The 23072-nt window shown below is 36.5% G+C and overlaps 1 protein-coding gene across 7 annotated transcripts in view; it reads right to left on the bottom strand.

Annotated features, from left to right (window-relative positions):
* The window catches only part of LOC101889805 (guanine nucleotide exchange factor DBS), a 260338-nt gene that overhangs the window by 174365 nt on the left and 62901 nt on the right, over positions 1–23072 (bottom strand). For 5 of the 7 annotated variants that reach the window (XM_059120097.1, XM_059120100.1, XM_059120099.1 and 2 more), the window contains exons 2-4: positions 3472–3990; positions 3253–3367; positions 46–136 (exon numbers count right to left, since the gene is read on the bottom strand). In XM_059120097.1, coding sequence (XP_058976080.1) covers positions 46–136; positions 3253–3367; positions 3472–3990 — 725 coding nt within the window. Of the gene's footprint in view, positions 1–45; positions 137–3252; positions 3368–3471; positions 3991–4048; positions 4501–23072 lie in introns of those variants that run through there. The other 2 variants (XM_059120098.1, XM_020035847.2) reach the window with 2 other exon arrangements.

The following is a 23072-nucleotide window of genomic DNA, read 5'->3' as shown; positions in this document are numbered from 1 at the left end:
AAAGATAAGAGAAATTCTTAATATTGCATAATTGTTTTAACTTACCGATATCCTTTGCAGAACTGTTTTAACTGAATTCCATTTGTCTTTCCGCCGATCTATAATCAAATGAAAACCCAAATCTGCATCTTGTAATCTGGAGAAGAGAAAATTGAAAATATGAAATTAATTGATATCGTTGAAATTATTCCACCTGAAGCAGTTGCATTGAAAACTTTATCTACACAGGCATGTACAAGATCGACAGGAGGCTAACTGTTCATGACGTGTTTTATAAAAGATCTATTGATATTTTATGCCACGATTTCGTCGACAATTTCACTGACGTTGAAGTTGGAAATCCTAATAAATTTATTTGATAATTAGCAGGTCTGAATAAAAGAGTATCGGTACCAGGTAGACAAGTGTTACTAAAATTGGTGACTTGAAATAACTATAAACAGACATTAAAGGAAGTTTTAATAACGAATAGCTTTCAACCATGTGCTGTGGGCTACTTCCCTCCGGCGATTTTGACAAGCCTCTAGTTCGATCTCTGCAAAAGACTTGTTTGATTGACTCGGCCATCTGCTCAGTCTTCAACAATAAGCTGTTAACTAATTTTGACATATCACAATTATGGAATTCTGGAATTCTGAAATTTTGCACGAGGTTCGGTCTTGGTGCGTAGGCGTGAGATAAGGTGTGGTTTTGCAAAATTCTTACTAAAAGGAATACTTTGTATTGGACATCGGAATGAGTTAGAATTTGGAATTAGGATCACTGATGGAGTGCAGTATAGAGGTACAAAAGGGTTTTTGGAAATTCGTACTTTAAGATCAAGAAAAGTTCTAATATGGTACTAAAATTCCAAGATGATACCATTTGGTTTTATGTGAACGGATAGAACTGAAAAACCTGAAATTTGGAATGAGGATGGAATGGAGGACTGAGTGTGCGAACAGTACTAAATTTGGAAAAGTTTGGTTTAAAGTGAATGAATAAATCTGGAATTGTAAAGTTTTGGTAATGGAATCCCTGTTAGTGGTAGGTTTGTGATAAAGATGGGGTTTTGGAAATGAGTTCCACAAGTGTACTAAATAGTACCATATTTGGTACTCTTTGGTACTGAGTGAACAGATAGTGCTTGAAATATGAAATTGGGTATTAGGGTCGATATTTATGTGTAGCCTGAACATATGGATGTGGTTTCGGATATGTGTACCATAATTGTAGGAAAAATGCTGAATGGTACTATATTTGGTATTGGGTGCAGGGATAGAGAAAAAAATCGGAAATTTGATATTTAGGTTACCAATGGTATTTGTGTTAGAGATTTAGCGGTGATTTGGAAATGCGTGCTACATTTGTACGAAAAGTACTAAATGGTACTAAATTTGGAATTGGGTGTACGGATAGAGGAGGAATCCCGAAATTCTGTATAAATGTCACTGTCGGTGTCTGTTGTTAAAATTGAGGTGATTTTGGGAATGTGTACTATAATTGTTAGAAAAGTACTAAGTGGTACTAAATTGGGTTTTGGTGGAATTCACGAGTTTGATATCAAGCTCTCTGTTGGTATCTGGAATAAAAATAAGGGTAGGGTTGGGAAATGCGTCCCATTTCAGTACGAAAAGTACTAAATGGTACTCAATTTGGTATTGCGTAAATGGATAGAGTTGGAACCGCGAAATTTGATATAGGGGTCTCTATTGGTATCTATTGGTATGATTGTTCGAAAAGTACTGATTGGTACTAAATTGGGTATTGGTTGATGGGATAGAGTTGGAATCTTGAATTTTGATATTAAAGTCTCGGTTGGGAGCTGGAATTAAAATATGGAGACGGAGTTGGGAAATACATAATATAATTGTTCGAACAGTACTAAGTGTTACTAAATTGGGTTCTGGATGAAGGAATTGAGGTGGAATCCGGTAATTTTATACTAAGGTCTCTGTTAGGATATTGAGGTCTCTGTTGATATCTGGGATTAAGATATGGAGGTGGTTTTGAAAATGTGTATTTTATTTGTACGAAAAGTACTAAGTAGTAATAAGTTTGGTATCGGATGAAGGAATAGAACTGTAATCCTAAAATTTGATATTTGATATGGATGTTGGTGCTTGTGGTTGAGAGAAGGAGGTGGTTTTGGTAATGGGAGAAATTTGAGACCTGAAATCCCAAATTTTTAAATTAAAAGGTACTGTTGGTATCTGAGATTGAGTTATGGAGATTGTTTTGGAAATGTGTACTTTAATCATTTCGAATAGTACGAAATGTTGCTAATTTTGCTATTTGGTCTAGGGATAGAGCTGAAACCATGAAATTTTATATTGAAGTAACTGTTGGTGGCTCGGATTGAAGTTTGAAATGGTTTTGCAAATTAGTACAAAAGTTATACGAAAAGTACGATGTTACTAAATTTGACATTGAGTGAATGTATAGAGCTGGAATCCCGAAATTTGATATTGAGGTATCTGTTGATATCTGGTGGTGGTTTTGCAAATGCATTCTATAATAATTCGAAAAGTACTAAATATTAGTAATTTTCGATCACGGTTGGTGTCTATGATGTAGAGATGTGGATAGTTTTGGATATGGTTACCAGATGTTTCTATATTTGGTATTAGATGAAGGGATAGAGCTGAAATTCTGAAATTTTATATTGAGGTCTAAAGGGAAAATCAGCCTTGACTGACCAATTGACTTTTCCCTTTTGGGACCATCAATATGGAAATAACTTAGGGAGTCGTTACTGGTAATAAGGGACCATCTTCTTAGCAGGAGAAAGGACTAAAGACGGGATACCTCACAGACAAACCAAATGCAGCGTCTATAATAGCTCCGTCAAAATCGATACTGAACATTTTTAAACTCGGCAATCAAATTGGCTGGAAATATTAGAAATAACCAGTTCGCCCCTGACCCAAGTCTGATATAAATATTACCACGAACCAACCCGATACTCCATATGAACTGCTTTAGTTGGAAATTCTTAAAATAGGAAGTTACTGTTAATTGAGGTATATACATAAACGTGGACCGATAAACCCGAATCATACTACCAACTAATGTCACAAATTTCAGAGTTCCTCATAAAATAATGTGAACTCGATATTGATCAATATTGACCGCAAAATAATAAAATCTTATAAAAAGGCTATAAAAGTACACCTTGAAGGTCTTCAATCAATGACAGAACGCTGGACAGGGTTTCAACTTAGGTAGTTTGTCTCATATTTAACGATTACATTTTCTTTATCCTATACTTACGATGGCACCGAAGTCAGGTATAGAATTAATTTCTGATAATCAACTTCCTCCAATGTGTTGAAATTGTTGTTATCGGGAAATATGATGAGGGGACAACCTTCCTGGGAACGACCACCTATTGTTCGGAATAGAAAACAAAAAGACAATTTAAAAAAAAAAAAAAACAATTGTAAAAACTTGCCAAATCACATCCGCTTGCCCACCCCGCCAACGACTCACCTGTTATGATGGCATGCTGTGGATGCAACAGATCCGCCACATCACCGATATTCAAGACACCCTCACTGCTCATCGTCGCCGGGGCTATGTGTTCCAGCAGCGAATTGACACTGCCTGAAACGTGACGTAAGATACCCGGCAGTGCCTCTGTGGCATAAGAAATATTCTGTGAATTAATGGACGAATTTGAGTTGGTGCTGATGATCGACTGTTGCTGGAGCATGGAGATGGTGGCAGCGTTGCCGTTATGTTTTGGTGTTGTTGTTGCCGATGCACTGCCACCGCCACCGCCGCCGCCGCCGCTGCTGTTGTTGTTGTAAATGACAGATTGCTGGAGAACGGTTTGTATGGAAGTTGTACTATTTGTGGAACATTGTGATTCGAGCATTTGATGGTTGATCATCTGTTGGAGTTGGGGATGTGACTGTCGCTGAGGTTGTTGTTGCTGCTGCTGTTGCGTCGATGTCATAACAATTGTTGTTGTCTGAGATCCAGTCACCACGGAGTCAACATCATTATCTGTAAAGAGAGAGACATGAATGTTGGAAGAATTATTATTTGTGATTATGATAGCTACCACGGCGACTACGACGAAGAAGAATTGCAGAATGGGAAAAAAGACATATGAAAAACAATTCCAAGCTGATTAAAAAAACAGTTGCTTGACTATTGTGTTGTTGTTGCTATTGCTAGAGCCGCTCATTGAAATGCAGACAAATATTTACTTTGCCAATGTTTGTGAGGAACTGCACGCAATTGAATATCCACTGAAGAAGTAAATGCCACCAGTCGTCCAGTAGTTGACTTTGCCAGTCTTTCTGTCATTTGGGTCAGAACGATTATGCGGAAAATAGATTTCCCTTATGTGTTGTAGAGTAGACCGCTTTGTAATTTTACCAAAGAAGAAATATGAAGACGAACTTTGCCCAGAAGCTATGATAATTATTCGACGTCTGGTATTTTCAATTACAAATGGAAATGGAGAAATTTTGTTTTTGGAATTTCAAAGAAAATTTTATTGCTTGAAAATATATGTCAAAAAGAAATGATGTCTAAAAATTTGAAACTATTGGAAAAGCTAAATTGAGTTTTTAAAAAAAAAAATTAAAGTACAAGTCTTCCGACAAATACCAATGTCATCTTTAGAAAGGAGACTTCGTAAGGGGTTAAACAATATAAACAACTTGAATCCATAGAGAGTTTCCATATACAACATATTTTTGGAAACGAATAGCAATGGCGATAAATCTTTAAAAGACAGTAGACTTAAAAAAAATAAGATTTTCTAAAGACAAAAGACCTGTTGGAGGTCTTTTATAGACTGAAGGATTTTTAAAGGCCGGTTGAAAGCCCTTTATAGACACAATATCTCTTAAGTATCCCAATTAAGATAAATCCGTTACAAAGGGTTCCCGAGACCTACAATTTTTTAATGGGGCTCTACATATAAATAAAAGGTTTTCTATAGACAGGATCTTCGAAAGATTCTATAAAAAAGTCCTGTTGAAGGTATTCTATGAGCAAAATAACTGTTGAAGAGATCAAGGTCTTCTATTTATAGAAGAGAAGAAGATTAGGGCTTCTGGGGACAGAAGACCCTTATTTTAAGGGTCTTCTATGGAGAGATAAGCATTGAACACTCCTCTATTTTTTTTTTCTCTGTAGGGCTTCCATAAAGAGAAGATCTTTCATAATATGTTCATAGGAACGATCGATTAAAGGTCCGCTATAAAGAGAGCCAATTCTACAAGTCTTCTATGGAGATAATACCTCTTGAAGGTTTTCTACAGAGAGAAGACCTTTAACAGGTTTTATTGAGAGAAGTCGTATTGAGGTTAATTTTTATAAAGGGAAAAGTTTTTTACAGGTCTTCCATAGAAAAAAAGACTTTTAGATGTCAGCTGAATAGAGAAGATCTGGAAAAAGACTTCCAGCGAGAGATAACCTTATAAAAGACCGTTACAGAGGAACCCATAAAAATGTTGTCTAAGGGAAGAACATTTATTGGTTTCCTATAGAGACAATTTGCCTTCTACATAAAGAAACCTTGTAAAAATCTTATACCAAAAGGAGATATTTTAGAATTCTTTGGGAGAGAGATCTTATAGTCGTCTTCTATGGGAAAAAAGACCTTTAGAAGTCTTCTAACGAGAAATAATCTTCAAGAGGCTTTCTATTTGAAAAAAAAAAAAAAACAAAACATTCAGACTCCTCTATCGAGTGAAGACTTATTAACAGGTCGAGAAGGGCAAAAGGTATTCAGTGGTCTTCTATGTAGAGACAAGTCTAAGAGGTTTTCTACGGAGAGAAACCATAATAGAGGCCTTTTAGCCAATGAGAAGATGTCAACAACCTTTTAGAGGTTTTCTAAGGGGAGAAAACATTTAGTATTTTCCATAGAGGGAAGAAGGCGGAAAAAGAAAGAAGAAGGAAAAATGATCTTTTAGAGGATGCAGAGACACATTTTATTGTTCTTTTACAAAGGGAGGGAGAGAAACTTTTAGAGCTCTTCTGAACACAGAAGGAATTTTTAGAGGGGTTCCAAAGAGAGAAGACCTGGTAGAAGTCTTTTACCGAGGAAAGTTATTTTAGATATCCTTAACAGGAAGTGACCTTCTATAGGCCATCTACAGGAAAGAATCTTCTAGAGGTATTCTACAGATTGAACAACTTTAACAGAACATTTTTTTGGGGAAATAAAAATAGAGGGCTTCTATAGGGAGAAGAGTTTTTAGTTTCTTTTTTTTTTCCAGAAAAAAAGTTATTCGTGATGGAATTCAAGCGTGAAAGTGTGATTTCTTTATATTTGGCTGGAAAACCAAAAAAACTATCGTTGGAGCACTCCAGCATTTAAATGTGAATAAATCTTTTGTGTCTCGTACCATCGCTCGTTACCGTGATGGTACTGGTAGCGTAGCCCGACGTCAAGGAAATGGACGGAAGAAAACAGCAACATCAGCAGAAATGGTTCGAAAAGTAAAGAAGCGACTTGATCGAAACCCGCGTCGCAGTGACGGAACCTTCCGAGCTGAACCTTCCGCTGAACCTTCCGCAATATTCCATTCGGCAAATATTGAAAAATGAACTCGGGGTAAAGCCATTGAAATTCCAAAAAGTGCAAGAGCTTACACCGCAACAGAAAGGAAATAGATTCAAAAGAGCTAAAGAGTTGCTTCGCTTGGCCGAAAGTGGCGAACTGCCGAATTTGGTTTTCTCCGTTGAGAAAACATTCGTTGTCCAGCAGTTTGTAAACAAACAAAATGATCGTGTTCACTTGGCAAAGAGGTCAGCTGAAATGTGCCCCTTCGGTTGGCCATCAGAACTCAAGCGCCGGCCATGGTGATGGTGTGGGCCGCCATAACAGCCGATGGTCGCTCTTCGCTTATATTAATCGACCGTGGCTACAGAATAAATACCGAATATTATCGCGAAAATATTCTGGAAATACTATTCCGAACTACTCCGAAATTATTCTTCCGCAGACCATGGACATTCCAACAGGAATCGGACTCAGCACGCGCCACCCAAGAATGGTTTCAAAATGAGGTTCCTCGTTTCATTTCCGGCGCACAATGGCCACCAAAATCTACAGCATGCCAATCCGTTGGACTATTGCGTCTGGAGTATTTTGGAAAGCAAGGTTGGCACTAAAAAATACCAAAGTTTCGATCACCTCAAGCAAGCGCTTCGCCGGGAATGGGCCAAAATACGGCAGAGCAACCATTCGGGCAGCGTGTGTCGGTTTCATTGGCCGTTTGAAGGCCATAATTCGGGCCAAAGGTGACCAATTTGAACAAATCTAAACTTATTCTAAAATTTGATGCTATTTCCGACATTTTTGCTTTCATTCGATAAATTTAAAAAAAAAGTAAAGATTATGGCGTTTGATTTTTTGCATTTTTTTATTTCACCCTGTATAAAGTTCTTCCAAAGACTGAAAAACTCTTTATAGTCTTCTGTAGACCTGAAGGTCTCATATAGATCGGAGACCTTTTCAACATCTTCAATAGATCGTGTTCTTTATAAAGGACACTTTAGGTTTCGGTTTGAAGAAACCCTTTCATAAAGTAGAAGGTACTTTATGAAAGGGTTTCTCATAATGGAGTCTTAGGGGGTTTTTAATGTAGAAATCCCTTAGAGTGACTACTAAATTTATGAACATTTTACCGAACCTCAGGCTATGTAGGATTTATAGATAGTCTTCTAGTATATACTTTGTTGGGTCTGACATGAGTATTTTGAGGAGCTATAACCGGAATGACAAAGTTAATACACTCCCCATTGTATGGTGGAGGGTATAAAGTAGTTGACACAGCCTCAAAGTATGCTATATAAAAATAAATTACTCTAACATGATATGTAGAATAGCCTTTATGGGCATAGAAAACCCTTAGAGGATCTTCTATTTAATCAAATATTTTTATCAAAACCCTCTGTCACTTTTCACACTGCCCTTCCTATTTACAAAAATATATTTTTTTATTTATTTACCTCGCTTTATTTTTGTTATCATATTTACCAAATGTTAAAAAAATGCATTCTACAATTTTTCCTGCTCTATTATTAATTGTTTTTCAGTCAATTCTTCCATTTTGATTTTCTGTTTACGTTACGAGTTCTTTTATTCACTCCGTCCATATGTTTGTCTACAAAAGTACTTAAACAACAAAATATAAAATAGCAAAAGGAATGCAAAGTGATTTAGTATGGAGAATGAACGAGCTGAATTGAAAGACAGGAGGCTAAGGGTACGCCACCGACACAAGAAGAAGAAAAAAACAACATTTAATACCTATTATGGCAGTGGGTGGGAGAGAGGAAGGTGGGGTGGGTAACATGTTGTATTCGAAATATAGGTCACTGGCTAAGTAGACGACTGGATGCACATACAAACTCACACACATGTGTATGTATGTATGCATGTAGATATTTATGTTTGTATGGCCATTGGAGTCTAAACAAATGTGGCTTCTCCTATTCTTCCAATTGGATGCATTACCTCTTAGAACTTCACTTCAGATGGTTATGATTTTATTTTTCTACTATTTACCCCATTGCGGGCAACCATCTGCTGCTGCTGCTGCTGTCCCTCACTCCCTCTGCCAATTACCACCCAATTGTCCCATTGCCCATTTAGTGGGTGTGCGGCTGTGTGCTCCATGTGTTTACCATTCAACAAGACCATAATAAACACAAAACCAAATCCAATTCAAACCGAAACCAAAGAAACGAATGAACAAACAAACAACCATCCCGCCGACTAGAAGAAGAAACCAATGAAAAGAAAATCGTCATGAATTATGTTGTAAAAATCGTCAATGTGTTAAGAGTTTTTTTGCCTGCTGCCGCTACTCAGATACTCTCATCTATGTGCAAACATGCAAAGTTACATTGAATACAACAGCAGCAACAACTATTCATAAATCCACCATCCATTCAGGCCAGATGCACTTCTATTGGTTAAACGAACTGTGATCCAAAGGGGATTTATTAAATTTGATCAGGTGCAATGTTTGGATGAGGTCACCCAATCCATTATTGTTAGCCTCTGAAGGATTCATGTTTTAATCTGGTCCTCGTTGGGCGCCATTTTGGAGGGATTATCTCTAAAGAATTTATAAAAGAATTGAGCCACACGTTGGGCGACATTCTGTTACGAGTGATTCATTGTAGAAACGGGTAACACGTTTGGCGCCAATTTGCTACGAGTGATTATCTCTGAAGAATTTATAAGAAAATCGAGTCCCACTGGTGCGCTATTCTGTTAAGAGTGATTAACCCTGAAGAATTTATTAAATCCAACAATTTTTGCTTCTGAAGGATTCATTATAGAAATCTGAAAATTTGTAAAAGAATCAAGCCCAATAAATTTTTAACAGAATCGAGCCACACGTTGGCCGCCATTCTATTAGGAGTGACTATCTCTGAAGAATTAATGAAATCCGACATGTTTAGCTTCGGAAGGATTCAGAAGCAAGGATTCTGGGCAACATGTTGGACACCATTTTGTTCGGAGTGATTATTATTTCTGAAGAATTTTTAAAATAATTGAGACCCACGTGTGCGCCATTCTGTTACAAGTGATTATCTCTAAAAAATTTATAAAAGAATCGAGCCTAATAAATTTATAAAAAAAAAAACAGAGCACCACGTTGGGTGCCATTCTATCAATAGTGATTATTTCTGAAGAATTTATTTACCACAACATTTTTAGCTTCTGAAGGATTCAGAAGTAATTGTTGGGCGCCATTTTGGAGGGATTATCTCTGAAGTATTTATAAAAGGATCAAGCCCCACGTTGGGCGCCATTCCGTTACAAGTGATTATCCCTGAAGAATTTATTAAATCCAACATTTTTAGCTTCTGAAGGATTCATTATAGAAACGGGCACCACGTTGGGCACCATTTTGCTAGGAGTGATTATCTCTGAAGAATTTATAAAATAATCGAGCCCCACATTGGGCGCCATTCCGTTACGAGTGATTATCCCTGAAGAATTATTAAATCCAACTTTTTAAGCTTCTAAAGGATTCATTATAGAAACGGGCAACACGTTGGGCGCCATTTTGTTAGGAGAGATTATCTCTGTAAATTTTATAAAAGAATCAAGCTTAATAAATTTATAAAAGAATCGAGCCCAACGTTGGGCATTATTCTATTACTGCTGCTTATAGGGTAAGAGTAGGTCACTCTTATTAAGGGCTCCAGGAGGTTTTTCAACAATCATTACAATACTTCCAAATAACTCATTACAATTTAGTTTACTAACTTGAAGTGAAAATCAGGTTTACCTAGGAAAGACTATTGGCTAAACAATGATTCAAAGCTTAAATTATAGTTAATTATGGGATAATTATTGGGACAAAAAATCAGTGATTTACCAGCACCCTTGTCCCTTAAGGAGTCAAAATAGAATCGATTTCGCGTTGGGCGCCATTTTGTTACAATTACCCTCTGAGTAACTAATGACGAACTGGGGGAGCTTCTCAACCTGCCATCACACACTAAGTCCCCATAGGTGGTCCTAACAAACAAATCGAGCAAAAAAACTCACAACAAATAGGACTACTAACACATTATCTCCACTTAAAGGGCCACATGGATGATAGTGCAACGCCACCTACATATCAGTGTAGTGACTCTGTGCGAATACATATTTCTTAAATGCTTTATGCTTTTCCAAAAAAGAGCCCCTTTCGGTTTCTAGACGTATGGGTTATACAAATTTTCACGCAAAAATTAGATAGTGTCTGAAATATACAGGGTGAGATGAAAATACTGCAATCAACTTCAGACTGCTGTCATTTCTAAGGCACTCGTCCGACAGATGTTAAAATTATTCCAGTGACAGGTCATTATATTGTTTACAAGCGTATAAAAGCATGTTGGTGAGAATTTTCCACAAAAACAGTTATTCGTGATGGAATTCAAGTGTGATTTATCTATATTTGACTGGAGAACCACAAGTGGCTATCGTTAGAACACTCCAGCATTTAAATGTGAATAAATCTTTTGTGTCTCGCACCATCGCTCGTTACCGTAATACTGGTAGCGTAGCCCGACGTCAAGGAAGTGGACGGAAGAAAACAGCAAAACAGGAGTAATGCTTCGAAAAGTAAAGAAGCGACTTGATCGAAATCCTCGTCGTAGTGGCCGAAAAGTGGCCATTCGGCAAACATTGAAAAATGAGCTCGGGGTAAAGCTATTGAAATTCCAAAAAGTGCAAGAACTTAAACCGCAACAGAAAGAAAATAGACTCAAAAGAGCTAAAGAGTTGCTTCGCTTGGCCGAAAGTGGTAAACTGTAGAATTTGGTTTTCTCCGATGAGAAAACATTCGTTGTCCAGCAGTTTGTAAACAACCAAAATGATCGTGTTTACTTGCCAAAGAGGTCAGATGAAAATTTACACCTTCGGTTGCCTACCAGAACTCAAGCGCCTGCCATGATGGTGTGGGCCGCCATAACAGCCGATGGTCGCTCTCCGCTCGTATTAATCGCCCGTGGCATCAGAATAAATGCCGAATATTATCGCGAAGATATTCTAGAGGGTGTATTAATGTCTTGGGCCCGCAATCATTTTGGCCGCAGACCTTGCACATTCCAACAGAACTCAGCACCATCGCACTCAGCACGCGCCTCCCAAGAATGGTTACAAAATGAGGTTCCTCCATCCATTTCCAACCCACCAAAATCTCTGGATACAAATCCGTTGGTCTATTGTGTCTGGAGTATTTTAGAAAGCAAGGTTGGCACTAAAAAATACCAAAGTGTCGATCACCTCAAGCAAGCGCTTCGCCGAAAATGGGCCAAAAAAAATCCTATGTAATCACTGTTTCCTGCTGATAAATAAATCTCAGATGAAGTCAGTTGGTGTGGTTGAGAAGAGCACTCATTCAAAAGGTGAATGGATGGTTGTACTTAGGTTACAATTGGTCGTTGTGGTTGAGGCCGGTGGTGGTGGTGCCTCAATTACTTCTTCGCCAACGGTTAATTGTTGAGCTGGTGGTCTTATGAATGAACAGCATTTAACGTGGAATTGGTATAACCCAAACAAATGAAAGAAAATAGAAACAACAAGCAGTGAATGAGTGGTAAAATGTTTATTGGTCTATTTATACGTTTTACCACATCTGAAAAAGAAGACGAAGAAAAAAACAGCTTTTTTAACGCGTGTCTTGTTCTGAACAAGTGCAAGTATCAAATGTTCGTGGTTGCTGTTTTTTTTTTTCTCCGTTTATTTTATTTTTTGAAAAGAGAGGGGAAAATAGCCATTTGCCGTTCACCCACAACTACAGCAGCAATTGGTACTTTGGTTCTTATTTCTTTCGAAGTTGGGTATTTAGTACCAACTGCACTGCATACAAGCCAACTGACAAACTGTTGTTGTCTCTGCCCTGCCTTTGTTATCTTTGGAATGGCAAGTGTTCTTGTATTTCTTGGGTTGTCGAGGTTTTTTATTTTTAAAATTTTCCACATTTAATTTTTTTCTGTTAATTGTTGTACAAATTGGCACGTAACTTCGTATCCAGTTACTTCAACGGCAATAACTGGAGGAGACGACATTCATGGCAAGGTGTCTAAGAATGTTGTGAGCTGTTTTTTTTTTCTTGGAACAAAAGTATTTCAAAACGTTGTTTATTTTTAAAACAAGACAAAAGCACAATGCAGTGATGTAAAAAAGTATTTGTATTCTCCGTCCCTATGAAATTACTGTCGGTGATATTCATAATTTTGCAATGAAGATCACAAGTGGTGTTAGATTGGAGGAAAGGGCGAATTCTCATGGATCGGAAAAGGAGAGAAAACTCCCATGGTGATGTAGTTAATATTATTAAGAGCGCCATCTTGATGTAGATTTGGTTCGAAAATGGTTATTTAAAATATGAAATAATTGAGTATATATTAAGGCGAATTGAGTATTTTTAATTTAAATCTGGAATCAATGTATACATTTGGCATTTGTTGAGCTTTTGCAAAAATACTAAAAATTACGTTTGCTTTTGTAAATTCTGGGGCTTTACAGGACCCAGTATTTTCATACTCCATGACTAGCTTATCATCAAAGCCTAGTAAAAACGGCTGAAGCGGAAATTTCAATATTTTAAGAACTGCGAAGCGCCATCTTGATTTCGATATTGAGTAGTTGTTTATGAGATCTAATTATTGGGTATATTTTTAGATAAATAAAGATCCGATATAAATATTACAACGTGCCATATTTGGACTACTTTCTATTCTTTATATGCAAATTTTTTGGAAAAAGTGGAAATATGCGTGAGGTAGCAGATGTAGGGGACCGAAGTATTCCACTTCATCGAATACAGATAAAAATTTTGGTATGTGCAAAATTTAAAGGAAATCGAACATTTATATCCAATTTTATGCGAAATCATAAATTCCATATTCATCTCAGGTTTCTGGTTGTAAGAAATGTTTAGATATAGCAAGTTGTATATAATCGCCGACTTGTTTCGCAATTTATGACCGATAAAAATATTGAAAATTGTGACCCTTTTTGGTTAAGATACCAGAAGAGGTTGGCAGATATCTATCATCTTCTCAACAGATTTTGCGTTAACAAAAATGTTTAGATGTGTGAAATTTGAAGAGAGTTTTCCAAAATGTTGAACACTTTGTGTGGTAAGTGCCCGAAGGAGTGGGCCGATATATCCTATTTTCAGAGCACATCTTGTGTTAGTAAAAATAATGACATGTGTCAAAATTGAAGAGAATCGGATGCTTATTTCGGAGTTTATGATGCTTTTGGTTATTTAAAATGTTGACCCTTTGTGGGGAAGGTACCAAAAGAAATGCTCCGATCTCTACCAACTTTATAATAGATAGAAATATTGAGATTTGCCAAGTCTGAATAGAATCGAATGATAATTTCGCATTTAGAAGTTATGGTTATTCAAAATTTTGACCCTTTGTGGGAGAGGTACCAGAAGAAGTGGAAGCAGATCTTGTGTTATTAGAAATAATGGGATGTGTGAAATATGAAGAGAACCAGATGCCTATTTCGGATTTAATAATCGTTTTGGTTATTCAAAATTTTGACCCTTTATAACAGAACTTTTGTTGATGGAAATATTGAGAAGTGCCAAGTCTGAATGGAATCGGATGTTAATTCAAAATTTTGACCCTTTGACCGGAAGGAGTGAACCGATATATTACATCTTCACACCAGACCTTGGATTAAAAAAAAAAAAAATATTGTGATTTGTGTAATTTGAAGACAATCGGTCAATTACATCACATTTTATAAAAGTTATAATTATTCAAAATTTTGACCCTTGACCAATGGAGTGGGTCGATATTGTCCATTTTCGCACCTTACCTAGCACTGATGGAAATATTAGGATTTACAAGGTTGGAGCAAAATCGGATTATCCTTTCTATTTCTGTGCAGTAAATTATTTTCTTTGAAAATGTCGACCTTTTGTGGGGAAGTACCAGAAGGTGTAGACAGATATTGCTCATCTTTGAACTCGATCTAAGTTTATTACGATGTACCAAGTTTGGACCAAATCGGATACTCCCTTCGAGAGTTGTCGTGCATACTAGCCAGCCAGACAGACGGACGGACATTGCAAGATCGACTCCAAATATCCTGAAACGGATTTGGTCCAAAGAGACCTAGGTTCTAAAACCGTTATTTCGATGAGACACGTATTGGCTGTATCAAATCATAAATGATATAATTAAAAAAAACTACTTTATGTATTTTTTTTAAGTCGACCTATAAAGATAAGTAAATGAAAAGTGGCCTTATATACCTGAAATTCGGAAATTTATAAGTTTGGACTTTTCACTCCCAATACGTTATGTGCCATATGTTCACGTTTTGGTACAAGCGCAAAAGAAGTTCAAAAGAGAGAAGCTACATCCCATTCGTATTTGCAAGAACACCCCATTGTTTAAATCCTTCGCGCGCTTAATGGGTCCGTACGTCAAAATTCATAATTCCAACGGATTTTCAAAACTAAAATGCTCTAAACGCTTAACATTCAATTTTATCGATATACCAAAATTCATAGTTTCAGCTAATTTCTCACGCTCTATGCCAAATGTAGCATAATTTTGTGCCAATTTCAAATTGTGTCACATTCAGCACCAAAGGTAGTACAGTTCTTACTATCTACTTCTATGTATCAATAATAATAATTTTCAGGCTTAATTCGTATATGAAATATCAAGATTTTAGCTCTATCCGTTCACATAATACCAAGTGGTACAAAATTTAGTACTTTTAGTACTAAATCGAATTTCTAAATTGGTGTATATACCTTCTATACACAGAATACCTCTAGGAGGTCTTCTATGCAAAAAACCTCTATAAGGATTTATACACATGAATGAAGTGTTTCTACGTATAAAAGGTCTTCTACCTAAGACCTCTTCAGTTTTTTACAGAAAAAACCTCCTAGAAGGTCTCCTAAATACAGAAGACTTCCAGTATATTTTCTACGTACATAAAATGTACAGAGATTCTTCTTTTACTAAAAAAAAAAAATACCACAAGAAGGTCTACTATTTATATAAAGGCTTAAGAAAGTAGTTTACGTAGCAGAACCTAAAATTGGTATTCCATGTACAAAAGACATCTGGAGGGTCAGCATATAGAAATCCTACAGATCTTCTCAGTATGTATAAACGACCTTGAGAAGGCTATAGTAATATAAAGTCACTCGGAAAGACTGCTATTTCCAGAGGAAAAATAAAGGTCCGGTAAAAAATCTACATAAGTTAAGAAGAAGCCTATTAAAAAGCGGAAACTAAGCTACGACCATATTTTCTTAAATTTCTATGATTCCATTTACATTTTTCCTAATTTCCATCACCCCACCGACAATCTTTAATAGTCACACGTTGAAATGTTGAAAAGATTGTTTTCATTTCACAAAAAAGAATTGTTGTGTTAATGAAATTTTTATCGTTGCCGTATTTGTATTGTTCTTGCTTTTTGTTTTTTGCAATGTTTTTCTATTTTCAAATATTTTTCTGTAGCACGATTTGGCATTTCGAACAAATAATAAATAATTACACGGTTAACATTAGCAGCTATTTCCGAATTGTTTACAAATCACATTAGCAGCTGTTTGTTAATAATGGAAAGATGACGCTATTTTTTTTGCCCTGCTATTAAATGCGGCGGTGTTTAGAGGCGACGTTAATGTAAAAAAGCCACCGATCATCAGACCCCAGGGCAAAGTCATGTGTTTTTAGAAATAATGTTTGATACTACGTCATAGACAATAATATTTTCATAATAGCCATAGATAGTGGAAGAAATCATTTTTGAATGAATCATTGAGTGGATTGAAATTCAGGTGTATTTTTGTGTTAATATTTAAGAATTGTCGAATATATATGAAATAGACTTCCGTACACATAACAAACACTGAGTTTTGTCCACAATTTGTGATTCACTTTGCATCGTTGGCCCTCTACAGATGTAAGAAAAATTCCAGTCTATAACTCTTGTGGTCCAAATCCAACATTAGATTTGTAATATATTTTGTTGAAACCCTTACTATGGTTTCCGATTCTTTTAATTTTAGGGTTTTATATAAAAATGGTCAGTTGGTAATAAAACACTTATTGTTATAGAGAAATTAATTTAAAAAAATTAAAAGTCGACTATGGGTCCAAATATTTGGTGCCTACATTTATATTAATAATTTGTATAGCATACTTTTAGGCTAATATACTTGTTCCATAAATATGTATTATTTATCAGTTTTATGTTATATGTTTATCATTTCTATAGCCTACTTATAGGAGCTCTCCTAAATGTTTAAACAGGGTGGTATACGCGTAATTCTATCCACACTCTTAGACAGAACCATTGAAAAACAATGTAGCTAGAGAGTAACAAAAATTTGGAGAACATAAAAGTGTGACTGTCCGGCCCCTTTTTCTAATGAAGCAAATATATCATGAAAATCGATCTAGTTGTCCCTGAGGAATTCTAGGCCAAAGTAAAACTTTTATTTTAATAACCTCAATCCGTTTGCAACTCCTCGAAATACTCATGTTAGACCCAAATTCTTGATCAGCGCAAAATTCGACGTCGAATGAGCGATGTCCGTCTGTCTGTTGCAATCACGCTATCTTTCGAATGAATTGAGTGTGTATATTGTCAGTAGCAGGCTAAGTTCGTAAATGTGTCATGTCGGTCCATATTTTACGGTGCATCCCAATACTTGGTATTTTAATGATTCTAGAGGCATTAAAAAACCGGAATTATTTCAAATTTCGTATTTGAAATTCGTAACCTCTGTCAAAAAATGAGAAATTCAGATCCACGTTTTCGTATAGCCCCGATACCTTCCGATATTCGGTATTTTAATCATACTAGCGGCATTATTTATCGGAATCGCTATCAGAATTGTCTAGAGACATTATAAACAGAAATTGCTTAGAATTTTGTATTTGAAGTTCGTAATAGGTGCTACATCCCATGAAAAAATAACTTACGCAGGTCCATGCCTATGTATAGTCCCATATAATGGTTCTCATTTAAGCGATATTTTTCGATGGATTTTTTTTTAATTTTTAAAGTTCATTTCAAATTGTAGAGGGTATTAAAAGTTCGGCCCGAACGAACTTGGCCGCTTTTTATACCCTCAGCCATATGGCTAGAGAGGGTATATATTATTTGATACGGTCAATACGAACATCACCGAAACAACGGTTTTAGACCCTATGTCTCTTTGAACCAAATCCGTTTTAGGACATTTGGAGTCGATCTAGCGATGTCCGTCCGCCCGTCCCTCCGTCTGCCTGCTGGCTGGTGGGCACGATAAATCTCGAAGGGAGTATCCGATTTAGTCCAAACTTGGTACATCGTTACATTATCGAGTTCGATGTTTGGCAATATCGGTCCAATACTTCTGGTAGATCTCCCACAAAATGTTTTCAAAAAAAAAAAAAAAAAAAAAATACTGCCCAGAAAGGGAAAGGATTATCCGATTTTGCTCCAACTTTGCAAATCCTAATATTTACATCAGTGCTAGGTCAAGTGCAAAGATGGACAATATCGGTCCACTCCATCAAGTACCTTTCCCATAAACGGTCAAAATATTGAATAAAAATATACCATAGCTCTTACAAAATGTGATGTAAAAGTTCGATTGTCTTATAATTACACACATCACAATATTTGTATTATCCTAAGGTCTAGTGTGAAGATGAAATCTATTGGTGCACTCTTTGTGGTAGCACCCTCAGAAAGGGTGAACATTTTGAAAAACCAAAAACGATCATAAAATTCGAAATAAGCATCCGGTTCTCTTCATAGTTCACACATCTCATTGTTTTTACTAACACAAGATCAGATGTGAAGATGGGATATTTTGGTCAAATCCCTGTGGTACGTCACCCACAAAAGGGTCAATATTTTGAGTTTCCATAACCTCATAAAACGCGAAATTAACACCCGATTCCATTCAGACTTGACACATCTCAATATTTTCATCAACACAAGATCTGTTATAAAAATGATAGTAATCGGAACATTTTTTCTGGTACCTCCCCCACATAGAGATCAAGATTTTGTATAGCCAAAACTACTGTAAAATCCGAAATAAGCATCCTAACACAAGATCTGCTGTGAAGATGGGATACATCGGTCGACAATATCTGGAATCTCAGGTCCATTTTAATCAGTTATCACATATCTTATACAAAGTGAAGGAAGTAGTCGATATAGTCCAAACCTGGCACGTCGCAATATTTATATCGTATTTTATATTTTTAAAAATTTGAACATTGGTAGAGGGTATACACCTGTCGACAGAACCAACCGATACTTTTTAACTTTTTTCTTTAAATAAATCATTTTCAAAAAATATATTAAAAAATTAAAGGCAACTTTTTTTCTTTAAAAATTGATAGGAATTGTAAATGTCTAACCTATACTCGGTGAATTCTTTTATACAGGTATTGACCACTGGCTCCAGTTTTAATTCCTTTTTTTCTATCACTAACACATCTGTTGGGACGTGCCCCTAATTTTAAAACTGTGGCATCTCCCTTCAAACCATGCCATAATTAGTGTAAAAGTCTTAATTAGATTTGTCTTTTCATTATCAAATTAGTTGTTTTTTTTTATTTTCTTTCTTTTTTTTATTTCGTTTAAATTTAACGGAAGTCGAATATGAGCTAGAAGTGATGGCGCTTTCACTTGCTCACGTTCAAGATTACAGATGGGCCATCCACACACAATGCCCACCACACACCAGCAGACACAACCTCATTATCTTCAATGGTGATGATCATGATCATGGTTATCTTTCGATTTTGTTTAGTTAAGCAAACGTCAATGAGTTTATGAAATACAGTGGAACCTGGACAAAACCAAGAGCTAAGCTGCCAGTTGTTAAAAGGCTGTTACAGAAAAGATAGCTAGAAATGAATAAAATTGGTTGATGTTGAAGCAGATAAATATCAGCAATGAAAGGTCCCACTGTATACCATCAAATATGGTGGTTGTTTTTATACCCTCCACCATACTATGGAGGGTATATTGACTTTGTCATTCCGTTTGTAACTCCTCGAAATACTCATGTCAGACCCAACACAGTATATATATTCTTGATCAGCGTAAAATTCTAAGTAGATTTAGGCATGTCCGTCTGTCTGTCCGTATGTCTCTCTGTCTGTCTGTCCGTATGTCTCTCTGTCTGTCTGTCCGTATGTCTCTCTGTCTGTATGTTGTAATCACGCTCTTTCGGACGAATTGAGATAGAAGGCTCACATTTTGCACACATGTTTATTTTTTCAGTAGGCAGGTTAAGTTCGTAAATGGGCCATGTAGGTCCACGTTTTCGTATAGCCCCCATATAACGGTACCTCCCTATTTAATATTTTGGTGATTTAAGCGATATTATTCAGCGGAAATGTTTCAAATGTGGTATTTGAAGTTCGAAAGGGATACTGCAGCCTAAGACTGAAAATTGTCTGTGCAGGTCCACGTCTTCATATAGCCCCCATATAACGGTACCTCCCTATTTAATATTTTGGTGATTTAAGCGATATTATTCAGCGGAAATGTTTCAAATGTGGTATTTGAAGTTCGAAAGGGATACTGCAGCCTAAGACTGAAAATTGTCTGTGCAGGTCCACGTCTTCATATAGCCCCCATATAACGGTACCTCCCGATATTCGGTATTTTTATGATTTTAGCGACATTATTAACCGGAATTGTTTCAAATTTGATATTTGAAGTTCGAAAGGGATTCTGCAGCCTAAGACTGAAAATTGTCTGTGCAGGTCCACGTTTTCATATAGCCCCCATATAACGGTACCCCCCAATATTCGGTATTTTGATGATTTTATCGTCATTGTTCACCGGAATTGTTTCAAATTGCGTATTGAGAATTCGTAATGGGATCTACAGTCTGTCACAGAAAATTGTCTATGCAGGCTCATGTCTTCGTATAGGCCCCATGTATCAGTACCTCCCTATATTCGGTATTTTGACGAGTTTAGGTACAATACCCACCGAAATTGTTTGTGATGTCGTATTTGAACTTCGTAATGGATGCTACAGCCTATTATAGAAAATTGTCTAATTTCCAAATTCGGTATTCAAAGTTCAGCCCGTCCGAACTTACTGCTTCTTAACTTGTTCTTTATTTCTTCGCTCTCCAAACCAAAAAAAAAAATCCTTTAGATTACGGATGGTGGATTCTAACAAAGAGAGGTCCCACTGTACATCAAGAAATGTAGGTGATTTTTGATTTGATCTATTTTCCTCCTCGTCTTCTTTATTCTTCTTTACAGATATGATGGTCTTTCATTATCAGTTTTTTCATGTTTTTTTTTCTTACAATTAGGTTTCCGCATTTGTGTGTTATTCGGTTTTTTATTCGCTTTTATTTTTTTGTTTATTTTTTATCACTTTCCTTTCTCCGTCAATTCATAATAAAATAGAAAATGTAAACAAAACAAAATAGACGTGCTTATTTTTGATGAATTGATGTCGGTTTCATTGTTAATTGATAACAATTAGCCACAATCGAAATCATTTCTTCGATTCATCAATCCATCAATGCTTTCTTTTTCAACCTCGCCATCATCATCAAAGAGAATTAAGATATGGTCCACCGCCATAGCAGAAGAAGAAGAACTTCCCATTGATTATAAAAAAAGAAATGTGCCTTCCAAAAATACAAGTGAAAAGAATTAATTTTATCGAAATTTCTTTTGGCAGCAGGTGACTGAAAACTCCAAAATTTTATTTTTCAAAATGTTGACCCTTTATGAAGAAATGGACGAAAAATTATTCATTTCCCATCCAAGTTAAATGTGTTATAAATAATACGACGTGCCAGCTTTGGACAATATCGACTACTCCTTCCAATTTATTGGAATTTTGAACATTTGTTGGGAATGTGCCAGAAAGAGTAGACCAACACATCCTACATATACATTGGATCTTTGGTTAATCAAAATATTGGGATTAATGGAGTTTGAAATAAATCTCTGAATTGTTTCGCTTGCCAAGATACTTCTAATTTTTCAAAGTTTTGACACCTTGTAGGGTCCTCAGAAGGAGGAATCATATTCATATCAGATCTTGTCTTGGTAAGAGTAATGCGATGACCAACTTTGAAAAGATTTGTATGCTTATTTTGCGTCATACCAAAGCAGTCGTCCAATCTATCCCATCTTCATACCAGACCTAGCATTCGTAGAAATATTGGGATATGCAAAATTTAAAGACCAGATTGCTAATTCTTCAGCGAAAACACCACCTAAAAATTCATTCCAACAGCTCGTGTTAGGCCTTTTTAGTACTCAAAATACACTTTTTTTCAATTTAACAAAAATGTTTTAAACAGGGTGAGATGAAAAAACTGCAACTAACTTCAGACTGCTGTCATTTCTAAGCCACTCGTCCGACAGCTGTTAAAATTATTCTAGTAACAGCTCATTATATTTTTTACAAGCGTTCAAAAGCATTTTGGTGAGAATTTTCCAGAAAAAAAGTTATTCGTGATGGAATTCAAGCGTGATACTGTGATTTCGTTATATTTGGCCGGAAAACCATGGGTGGCTATCGTTAGAGCACTCCAGCATTTAAATGTGAATAAATCTTTTGAGTCTCGTACCATCGCTCGTTACCGTGATACTGGTAGTGTAGCCCGAAAGTGGATGAAAAAAAAAAAACAGCAACATCAGCAGAAATGGTTCGAAAAGAAGCGGCTTGATCGAAACCCGCGTTGCTGTGGCCGAAAAATGGCTCGTGAGCTGAACATATCTCAATATTCCATTCGGCAAATATTGAAAAATGAGCTCGGGGTAAAGCCATTGATATTCCAAAAAGTGCAAAAACTTACACCGCAACTTAAAGAAAATGGACTCAAAATAGCTAAAAAGTTGCTTCTCTTGGCCGAGAGTGGTGAACTGCCGGATGTGGTTTTCTCCGATGAGAAAACAGTCGTTGACCAGCAGTTTGTAAACAAATAAAAATGATCGTGTTTACTTGCCAAAGAGGTCAGCTGGAAATATACACCTTCGGTTGGCCACCAGAACTCAAGCGCCGGCCATGGTGATGGTGTGGGCCGCCATAACAGCCGATGGTCGCTCTCTCCTCGCATTAATCGACCGTGTCATCAGGATAAATGACGAATATTATCGCGAAAATATTCTGAAGGGTGTATTAAAGCCTTGGGCTCGCAAACATTTTGGCCACAGACCTTGGACATTCCAACCGGACTTAGCACCATCCCACTCAACACGCGCAACCCAAAAATGGTTACAAAATGAGGTTCCTCGCTTCATTTCCAGCGCCCAATGGCCACCAAAATCTCTGCATACAAAAAGGAATCGGATATATAAAATCTTTTAAAATCAGAATATCTAATTCGTAGAAATTAGTTAAGAAGGAGTGGACAAATATTGCCCACCTCCGAACTTGGTAAATATATTACCAAAGTCCTTAATAATAAGGTCTCCAGATCTTTTACGAAAATAACATCTACGAGATCTCCAGATTTACTCATAGAAGATACTGGACATCGAGAGTTAGCGTACGCACCATCTGGCCACAAAGAGATCCGCACAGATGGTTGAATCTAGTTCCAATACCC

Source organism: Musca domestica, unplaced genomic scaffold (genome assembly GCF_030504385.1).
Source record: "Musca domestica strain aabys unplaced genomic scaffold, Musca_domestica.polishedcontigs.V.1.1 16, whole genome shotgun sequence".
Taxonomy (NCBI): domain Eukaryota; kingdom Metazoa; phylum Arthropoda; class Insecta; order Diptera; family Muscidae; genus Musca; species Musca domestica.
This window is presented reverse-complemented; position numbering and strand designations above follow the sequence as displayed.